The sequence below is a fragment of the Desmodus rotundus genome, chromosome 3, assembly GCF_022682495.2.
Source record: "Desmodus rotundus isolate HL8 chromosome 3, HLdesRot8A.1, whole genome shotgun sequence".
NCBI lineage: Eukaryota > Metazoa > Chordata > Mammalia > Chiroptera > Phyllostomidae > Desmodus > Desmodus rotundus.
In genome coordinates, this window is record NC_071389.1 from 149723077 (window position 1) to 149734428 (window position 11352).

At 35.6% G+C, this 11352-nt stretch overlaps 1 protein-coding gene across 1 annotated transcript; it reads right to left on the reverse strand.

Annotated features, from left to right (window-relative positions):
* Positions 1 to 2649: 2649 nt before the first annotated feature.
* On the reverse strand, positions 2650 to 9780 carry LOC112318274 (olfactory receptor 6C1). The gene is made up of 2 exons (XM_024575453.3): positions 9520 to 9780; positions 2650 to 5718 (listed from the first exon to the last, which is right to left on the reverse strand). The coding sequence occupies exon 2, from the start codon at positions 5681 to 5683 to the stop codon at positions 4724 to 4726; it is 960 nt and encodes a 319-aa protein (XP_024431221.1). The 5' UTR covers positions 5684 to 5718; positions 9520 to 9780; the 3' UTR covers positions 2650 to 4723.
* Positions 9781 to 11352: the final 1572 nt, after the last annotated feature.

The following is an 11352-nucleotide window of genomic DNA, read 5'->3' on the forward strand; positions in this document are numbered from 1 at the left end:
CCCTGTACATTTTCCTTTGTCTCTCTTAGCATAGCCTTCATTTTTTCATCTAGTTTTCGACCAAATTCAACCAATTCTGTGAGCATCCTTATTACCAATGTTTTGAACTGTGCATCTGATAGGTTGGCTATCTGTTTGCTGCTTAGTTGAATTATTTCTGGACTTGATCTGTGGTTTCATTTGGGCCATTTTTTTTGACTTGGTGAATCTGTTACTTAAAGGGGCAGAGTGTTAGGTGTTCCCTAGGGCGGGGTAATGCTGGTTGCTGTGCTGTGACACTGTATGTGGGGGAGGGGCCAAGAGGGAACAATGGTGCTCACTCCACTCTCCACTGGGTTTCAGTCACTCCCTCTGCTACCCATAATCAAATTGGGCCTCTCTGGTGCTGATTCCCGAGTGGGTAGGCTTGTGCACGCTCTAGGCTCCTGTGGGTCTCTCCAACGACCTCTCCTGTGAGGCTGGGAGTTTGTCCTGCTGCCGCCCCAACCCACACAGGTGTTTTCAATCAGAAAAGCTCCAGCTTTATTTCCCTGCGCTGGAGCCCTGGGTTGCACAGTCTGCTTTGCTCCCCCCGCTATTCCTCCCAGTTTATCTATGCACGAATGTGGGGCCACGGGGTGCTACCCACTGACCTGCCTGCCCTGTTCTCCACCACTCTGAGTCCGGCCCTCTTGGTTTATCTGTGCACAAATGTAGGGCCTCAGGGTCTGCTAGTGGTCAGACTGCCTGCCCCGTTGGTCCCACACTCTGCCTGTCTCAGTCCTGCCACAGCAATGCGAGTCCTCTTGGCCCTGGTTGCCCGTCTCTGCCCCTCCTACCTGTCTGGATGAATGTTTCTTTTTTATCTACTTGGTGTCGGACTTTCTTGCCATTCGATTTTCTGTCAGTTCTGGTTGTGTGAGGAGGCGCAGTGTGTCTACATATGCCTCCATCTTCGGTCTGTTAGATATGTTTCTTTTCCATTATGTCTTTTCTCAGAAACCTAGGTGCTCACTTCCCTGTCTGTCTTCCTTGATCACTCTTTCACTCTCTTTCTCCCTTTATATTTGATTCCTAGTCCCTAATATCTTTCTATCTTTATCTAGGCCTCCTAATATGTTCCTTTACTTTAGATTGATTTATTGATTTATACCTCTTACACATGTATCCACAAGCAAGTAGGACTTTTCTGCTGTTAAGTATTGTATCCAATCATGTCCAAGGAATATGGGGTTGAACAGTACCTAGGTCAATGCAAGGAAACACAGTTCTACTACCAGGTTTATGTCTCTACAGAGTTTGCAGGAAGAAATTCAGGTACAAATAATATTTTGCCATAACATATTCAAAATCCAAAAATAAAATGTATCAAATCAGAGTGGTTAAAGGATCCAGATATTTTTAGACTTCTCTGAAAAATATGCAAACTTGTCACAATATTATTGACTCTATGCCCCTTCACCTTTTCCACTCATACTCCACCCCCACCTCTCTCATAAACATCCCCTTTGGTCTCTGTTTCTGTGAATCTGTTTATGTTTTGTTTTGTTTGCTCACTTGTTTTGTTTTTTAAATTCTACAAATTAGGAAAACCATGAAATTTTTGTCTCTCTGTGACTTATTTCACTTAGCATAATACCCTCCAGTTCCATATCTGTTGTTGCAAATGTCAACATTTTATTTTTTGTGTGGCTCACTAATATTCCATTGTACATGCACACACACACACACAAACATATAAATTCTTTATCCATCAATGGATACCTAGGTTGCTATTGTATGTTTATTAACTATTGTACATAATGCTGCGATCAACATAGAGTGTCCATGTATCTTCTCAAATTAGTGTTTTTGTTTTCTTTGGATAAATACCCAGAAGTGAGGTTCTTGTGTTATATGGTAGATCTATGTTTAGTTTTTTCAGGAATCTCCACACTGTTTTCCATGGTGGCTGCACCAATTGTCAATCCCACCAACAGTGTACAAGGTTCCCTTTTCTCTACATCCTCACCAACACACTCTTTGTTGACTTTTTGATAATAGCTATTCTGAATATGTGAGGTGGTATCTCATTAGGTTTTCAATTTACATTTCCCTGATGATTAGTGGTGTTCAGCATCTCTTCATATGTCTATTGGTCATTTCTCTGGTTCTCAGAGGTTATTTTTAACAAGAAATGTTACCTAGAGCCCAGGATCTGGATGCTTTGTTGGCTCCTCACTATTCCAGTGTCATTCTTTGGAACTTCCATAGGACAGACAATGAAATACATTTAGAGAAATAATAGCCGCACACTGACATGACTTATTCCAGTCCATCAGCATAGAATTTTTCTACTGTTCTTATGCCACACTTGTATCTCTTTTCCTCCACAGTGAGAAACTTAGCTCCACCCTTCTGCTTCCCAATTACTCCATTCTACAAACACACATACAACAGTATCTGAATTGTTATACTTCTATTATTTTTTTAAATCTAAATAAAGTTCAAAAATTTTGCAGTGTCTGTCTTACTGATGGCCAGTTGTCAAAATATTATCTTGAGAAATTTTTAGTATCAATTCTTTATTCTTCCCATCCCATGGCTGTTGATTTATTTCACAATTATATTCCCTTGTATAGGGTTTTCCCCATTCTTGCTCATTTAATTTTGTCTTGGGCATATGTGAAACAATAAGAATATTTTAAAAGTTAGAACTATACAAATAGGTATATTCAAAATGTATCACTTTTATTTTTACTACATTAATCTTCCTGCCTTCATACCCCAGTGCATATTTTGATGATAGAAACATTATATTATACTTAAATATATCCATGAGTAGTCCTCTCACATTGCTTGTTTCTCAAGTTTCTTAGTTATTAGTGCATGTTGATTTTCCAGATATAATTTAGGATTGATTTTAGAATTACTGCTCTTCCATTTGGGTCAAATGATCAAGAAATCCTGATGTTATTTAAAGTGTCAGTGACAAATAGGGATGCTATCTGGTACTTCTGCTTTGCCACAATTGAAGGCTTCATAACACAGCGTGTGCTTATGGAGCAATGTATTGCAGATGTACATTTTCCTTTGGAAGATCACTTCCTGGCTTACTACTGTGACCTGGTAGAGACTATAAGTCAATCCATAGGATGTTATCAGTTGACAATTAGATTTGAGCTTGCTATAATTGGAGTGAGTGTAATTGGACTCTGAATTATAATGCTGGTAATTCACAGCAACAATCTATCATCAAAGGGAGATATACTTAGGAGATCAGAGTTGAGCAGGTTTGAGAAGGCACAGGTAAGGCTTATGAACAGATGACTCAGACTCCTTTGAAGCAAATTTCTCCTGTATTTACATTCTCTTCCTGTATCCACATGTATATAGCCTTGTTGGGAGTACCTATCGTAGGTAACCAAGAAATAAAAATAAGTACTGAGTCACACATGTTCTGTAAATATACTGGCATCCACTCAAAAGCAAATGGCAGATAAATAAAATATGTGGTGTAAGCAATATTTTAAAATAATGCTTGTGTATAGCTGCATTGATATTAGTCAATGTAGATGTTACTGAAAAAAGTGTACTGCATAAAAAGAGGAATTGCTCTTTTTCATAATGATAAGAAAAGTCATGTTCCAGAGAATATATGCCTGTTTCAAATTTGTGTCTGTATAAAAACACAGTGTTAATATTTTTTAAAAAGAAGCAATTGATATAACTACAAAGAGAAAGAAAAAAACCCATAGTTGTATAAGGAGATTTAAATAGCTCAGTAATAACACAAAGAGTAAAAGTATAAATTTAAATCATGTGATTAACAAACTTGACCTAGTTGACTCATATAGAACATTGCACTCAACTGCCATGATACATAATATTCAAATGGTCAAGAAATGATTACATAAGTGACAAGTATATTCTAGGCCATAAAGTGAGATTCACCTAATTTATAAGGATTTCATGTACAGGTGATATGACATTATAAAAGGATTTTCTGGATATTTTATGCTTCACCTGTTTACAGTAGTACATTGAGGCCAATACTGCTCAGTGGCCCCTCCCTCTGAAGGAAAGAAGAGTAGAACATGTGTACAATATTTGGGCTTTCCAGGGGCTGTCCAAGCACTAGAGTCTGTCAGGGTGTCCAACCTGCAACCCATGGGCTGCATGCAACCCAGCAGGGTTGTGTATGCAGCCCAACACAAAATCATAAATTTACTTGAAACATTGTGAGATCTTTTTGTGACTACATGTTGCAATGTATTCAATGTGTGGCCCAAGACAGCTCTTCTTCTTCCAGTGTGGCGCAGAGATGCAAAAGGGTTGGATACCCCTGAATGATCTTGGAGCCATGATGGGAACTAACATACTATTGATGCCTGAAAGCTGCTGAGGACCAAAGAGCTGGGTGGGATCCTGGTGGTTATTTTTTCCTAAACAAAACTCCACATATAAATTCACTTTTAAACATTATTATTGTTTCATCCATTGTGTTATTGTATACCTGAAATTAACATTTTCAACGTAAGATCTATACCAACTATACATAAATAAAAAATTAAATTAAGAATTTGACATGATCAGAAGAATAAGTAAGAAAGGCATAAGAGAAGTAAATTAAATTAAATGGTAATTATATAAAACAAACAGAAAAAACAAAGAGAATAAACAAGAATGACAGGGAATTTATTGAGATTTGAAGAAGGTACTGAAATTTCATGTTTATATTTTTAAATTTTTGTGCAATGTGTCTCTAATTCGTTATGCCACATTTTTTAATTTGCTTTTGAGAAATAGTCTTCCTCACCATGTTCACGAAGGCTTTCTTGACTTGCTCATTCCTTAAGCTGTAAATAAAAGGATTCAGCATGGGCGCTACTGAGGTGTTCAGAACAGCAACTCCCTTACTCAGGGACACACTATCTTTTGCTGAAGGATTAATATACATAAAAATGCAGCTGCCATAAGAGATGGAGATGACAATCATGTGAGATGAACACGTAGAAAAGGCCTTTGTCCTCTGACTAGTAGAAGGAATTCTTAAAATCGTTCTGATGATAGAGAGATAGGACAGAAATATCAATGCCAAAGTGAACATCAGAGTAAACACAGCACAGGAGAAACCAAGTGTCTCTAGAAATTTTGTTTCTGAACAAGAAAGTTGCAGCAGGGGGAAATAATCACAGGTAAAATGGTCAATAATATTTGATCTGCAGTAATTGAGGTTCAAGACCAACATGAGTGCAGGGAATATGATTAAGAATGAAGCTAGCCAGGAAGAGAAGACAAGGAGTATACAGATTCTTCGATTCATGATGGTCATGTAATGCAGAGGTTTGCAGATGGCAATATAGCGATCATAGGACATGGCAGCCAGAAGGTAAAATTCAGTGACTCCCAAGAGAATGTAAAAAAATAACTGAGCAATGCAATTGTTAAAGGAAATGGTTTTATCCCCTGAAATAATGGTGCCCAAGAACTTAGGCATAGTGACAGTTGTGAATGAAACCTCTACTAAGGAGAAATTTCTGAGGAAGAAATACATAGGGGACTGGAGATGGGGATCCAGAAGGGTAAGGGTTATGATGGTCAGGTTTCCAGTGATGCTGAGCATGAAAGTGATGAGCAGAAAGACAAAGATCACCACCTGTAGCTTTGGGTTATCTGACAGTCCCAGGAGGATGAATTCTGTTACTTCTGTATGGTTTCTCATTCTTCAGTTGCTTTTTTGTTTTCCTCCTGCCAGATCTAAAGCAGAAAACACAGGAACACATCATGAACTGTGGATTAACAACTGTCCAAGTGTGGAACCAGAATTTGGCTAAAATAGTATGTTATTTTCCCAGCAGGGGAAATTTAAAATGAACCTGTAATAGCAATGGTCCATTTCTTCACTTTCATATACAGACAACAGTATGGTTGTAACTAGGGAAGGAGGGAAATTGGAAGGGGTAGTAAAGGAGCTTAAATATATGGGGACAGAGGATGGTTTCATTTTGGGTGTTGGACACACAATGCAAGGTACAGATTCATGTATCAGGGAAATGTACACTTGAAACCTATATAATCTTATTACCCAATGTCACCCCCGATAAATTTAATTCATAAAAAAATAACTTTCTTGTCTTAAATGACACAAAGAGTGCTCAGGAAGACCCATCAAGTATTAGGAAGGATTATTTTAACTAGATGCTGTTTACTTTCCTCTATAATTATTTCAGGTAACTACTTTCCTGGTGAAGTCTGCGTAATTTATATTTCATCCTTTCAATAATGATGGCTGAATTCAGTTCCCAGCCGTCATACAAGTGTTCATAGAAACAAATAAGGAGGAAGTGGATGTCATCAATCACATTCAATAATAATTTTAGAAATAGTAACATATCTGCAGGGGTTTATGAGGAATATCAACTAATAACCTCACACTTTTAATTCATTAGCTACCATTTACAATTTGAACAAGAAAGAAAAAGTAAATTAATAAAAAATTATGCAATCAGTGCTATTAGTTTATTATTTATGGCATTATAAGGCAAATTATTATTATAGAAAGTATATCGATTAAGCAGTTAGAGAAATCTGAATTGAAATAGCAGTGGGCTGCGTTATGGATTTGTGACTTTAGATGAACTTCTTAATTTCTTGAAGCTTCAGTTTTCTCTGTTCAAAATGAAGGTGAATGGAAGAAATGATCCTGCTATAAACATAGGAATGCATATACCTTTATGAGTAAATGTTTTCAAATTTCTGCGTAGATATTAAGAAGAGGGATTGCTGAGCCCTCTGACAGCTGTATTAGTAATGCTTTGAGAAACTTCCTACTGTTTTACATAGTGGCTGTACCAATTTACATCCCTACCAGCAATTGAAATGTATATAATTTTATCAACCAATGTTACCCCATGTATAATTTTTTTTAAAATGAAGTTAAAATTTAAGGGTGTTTCTTCTTAATTATATATTTCCATTACTGTTTAGCCCCCTTACTTTCTCTTTCACCTCTAACCAGCCTCTGTCCTCCCCACAACTACCACATTGTTGTCTGTGTCCATAAGCTGTTTCTCCTTTTCCCTTTTTGCTCAATAATTTAAATAATGTAAATGAAAGTGCTCTACAAATATGTGGTACTTAGTATGCTTTGTATAGAGCTTTTTTATTTACTTTAGTTTTCCTTTAGTTGGAGTTAATTCCCAAGTGTGGGAAGGATATTTATTGTAATTGTGATATAGGAAAGGCATTTTTTATCTTAGCGAAATGCTAAGGACTTTTATATATTCTCTCAGTTAGCCCTTAACACACTCATGAAACTATTTTTATTCCCAGATAAAGAATTGAGGCTCAGAGAGGTATGTACCTTTGATATATTCATATAACGGGTAAATGTCAAATATAATCATAGGCTATCTTAAATTAAAATCTGTTCTCTTAAATAAAGTACTTCATAGTCTATATTCAATTAGAAACACACAGAGAGATCATAATTTCCTGCCTTATATATTAGAGAATGACTAAATTGATAGAATAAAACAAAACATATTTAGCTCTTTTTGCTCTTTTTAATATATACAGCTACAAAATTTAACTCCAAATATATCTTATTTAATTTAATTAAAATTTGCCTAATCAGGAAAACAAATAAGCATGGAAAAGATAATGAGAGACATTGAAATAAAGAACAAACAGACAGTAACCAGAGGGTAGGGGGAGGGTGAACAGGGGAAAGAAGGGGAAGGGTCATCAAGGAACATGTATAAAGGACATACAGAGGGTTGGAGGTGGCGGTGAGTTGGGCGAGGGAGAATAGTGGGAGAAAATGGAAACAACTGTACCTGAACAACAATAAAACAAGTTGAGCTAGTAAGTGATGAATCAATGATAATATTGGGGATACTTTCATTGTCTCCTTTTTTTAAAAAAAATGTATTGTTATTCAATTACAGTTGTATGACTTTTCTCCCCATCCCTCCACCCCATCCCAGCTGAACCCACCTCCCTTCTCCACCTCCACCCTCCCCTTTGATTTTGTCTATGTGTCCTTTATAGTATTTCCTGTAATACCCTCTCCCCACTGTACCCTCCCCACTCCCCTCTAGCTATTATTGGATCATTCTTAATTTCCATGTCTCTGGTTATATTTTGTTTCCTTTTTCCTTCTGTTGATTATGTTCCAGTTAAAGGTGAAATCATATGGTATTTGCCCTGACCGCAGCAGCACAATTTACAATAGCGAAGTACTGGAAGCAACCTAAGTGTCCATCAGCAAATGAGTGGATCAAAAATCTATGGTATATTTACACAATGTAATTCTCTGCAGCAGAGAGAAAGAAGGAGCTTATACCCTTCACAACAGCGTGGATGAAACTGGGGATCATTGTCTCCTTTTAAAAAAAAAATTTACTTATGTTGATTTGAGAGAAAAAGAGACATTGATTTGTTGTTCTACTTATTTATGCATTCTTTGGTTGCTTGTTGAATGTGCCTGGACCAGAGATCAAACCTGTAAACTTGGTGTATGGGAATGACACTCTCGCCAACTTAGCTTCCTGGCCAGGTCCTCCTACTTATGTGTTTAAAGCCACAGATATACACATGCCTGTATAATAAGTAGTTATACTATACTTATGACTGACAGTTTTCTCAAAATTATTTCATTATATTTTTCCCTTACCATTTATTTCCCTTACTCTCCTCTCTCCCACAATCACCACACTGTTGACAAGTTATACTTTAATAATCATATTTTGGTTTTGGTCTATTGACCTTAATCTTTAAATGACATACTCTAGTTTCTTAGTAGATAGAAATTATTTCCTTTGAATTATTTATAAATCAAAGGGAATGGAATATTGATTTTTGCATAGGAAATCTTTTGGATATTTGTGGAAGAGTCTGGTTATTTTTTAGCCAAGAGCAGTGAGGAGGGCATTGTCACCATCACTTACGTGGAAGCAGAAAGGGCTGTGCAGGCCAGCTCCAGAGACATTCCCAGATTCATGATCTCAGGTCACAGCCATTCTTAGGAGAATGGGAAAATTCCACTGTGTGTTTCAAACCAGTTACAAAAGTAATATTGTTTCTTTTTATTTTTTTAACCTATATAGGTTCTTCAGAAAAAAATGAGGGTCTTTTGTTTTCATTTTGTTTTTGTAAGTAGCTATAATACTAGGCAATTGTTGGTTCTGGTTGAACTGAGACAGTGAAAAAAGACATGTAGTTATAAGATTTCAATTAAAGGTTGGTTTATTTTTATAAATGGATAGTTAGGTACACTATTGACTATATAACTTGAGTATATGATGGTTTTAGCCAGCATATGACAACTCAAGATTTTAATCTCTCTCTATACTTAAGTGATTTGCTTTTAGTTGACTTGTTGTAATAAAAGTAATAATACCTCACATTATTATGTTTATATTTCCTTCTAAGAGCTCAGAGGAATTTTTTGGTGAGTAAAATACTTTTATTTATTTATTTATAAACTATATTCTACTGTTTATGCTATTACAATTTTCCAAATTTGTTCCATTGTCTTCCTTTTGCCCAACTTACCTCTGATTTTCAGAAAGGCTCACTAACAGTCAGAATATCTGGAATATGAAAAACAGTAGTGGTTGTCATTTTTGTATTCCAGGGAGTTCAACATTCCTGAAAATATTTCCTCTTGTTTGACAAATTTGCTTTCCATTGCCTATGTTTGTGTATTAAATTTCCCATTTTATCCAGAGGGAATATATTTCTCTGACATAGAGATGGAGAAAGGAAGAAATACATAAAAGAGAGAAAATATCAAATATTTTAAAACAATCTGGTGTGTTTTCTATATAGACTTTACTGGCACAAACTACTTCCTGTTTTATCTAGTCTCTCTGACCCAGGCTCAAGGGGACTAATTCAGTCAGAACAGGAATACACACAACACACTAAGGAATATAAAAGATAATACACACTAGCATTGAAATTTGAAAAGGACTCTTGGGAGTCAGTGTCCAGGGAAACAGAAAAACTTGCAACAAGCAAACCTGAACACTAAATGTGAAGTTTGTTTTTCTCTACATTACTTTTCAGATCAATTAGCAACCTAATATCTACTTTCCAATATAAATTTCAACCTAATGCCCTATGCCAGTTAAAAAATCTGGTAATCTATCATACTGTACTAAGTACATTTATTAACCATATTATTTTTAATCTGGCTTCCAATAAAAAATTTTGGTGCTATACTACTGCTAATAGTTTATGCTTTTTCTTTTCCTGTTCTGTCTGGCTCACCAGGAATGTCAGTTGAAGAATTTCTTCTTTTGATTGATTCTTGTTGTAATTTATATGCTAAGTACAATATTAGTAGTTACTACCTTCTGTGATAGACTAATAATAATAAATCACGACCTAATGAGATAAGGTGAGTTTAAAAAGCCAGTAAATTTGTGCAGGTCACTTGTAAAAGCTATGTACAATTTGTAGGTTCTTAAGAATTTGGGGTTTTGTTTTTTGAATTCAGGCTATCTTATTGGCTGTTACAGCTCAAGACCTCCAAGTTATTCAGCTTTTCTGAGCATCAATTTACAGTTTGTAAAATCATCATCATCATGTTGTCTACCCTTAGAGAGAGCTGTAAAGATTAAATAATATATGGTATAAAATATATCTGGCTCAGCATATGATACAAAATAAGTGTTCTGTATAGAAGAGATAAATAGTATTACTTATGAAATTCCTATCAAAATCCTAGTGGGCATAAGAGTAATGATGGCTGCCTAGTGCTTTTTTACATATTTTAAGAATAATACAGATAAACAAGGAGAGTTTATAAAATAAGACATACATGCCTTCAGCATGACTAAGAAATATAGGATATAATGAAATTCAAATTATTTGTAAGTCAAAAAATAAATATCCAAATCCATCAGGTGAGTGGGAATAATTGAGCAGATACAATCAATACTATGGAAAAAATGGTTGTTGTAGATATTTAATTAATTTCATTTTTCATATACTTTCATAAAACTGTGATCTTAGTACCACAAGAGAAAATTTAAGAGTAAGGTGATTAAATCAGTGTATATTCATTTAGCTATTATAATATAAAGCGTTTTCATTGTTCAGAAAAATCAATAAAATCACTTATATCTAGAGCCACTGGCTTACTATCCAGATGTAAATCTGTGATTACATGGAACCTACCAGACAGCATGAAAGTAAAACACAACATAGGCACTTTTAGCTAAAAAAGAAAACTTAAGCACATGAGGTCAACACTACAGGTATCTATGAGAGGGATATAGGGGGACATTACAGAAGTTATAATTTCATTTTTTTCTTTCTTGAATCTTCGCAGTGACATTCATTCTTGCTAATACATACTTTCATTTGTTTCTACAAAAC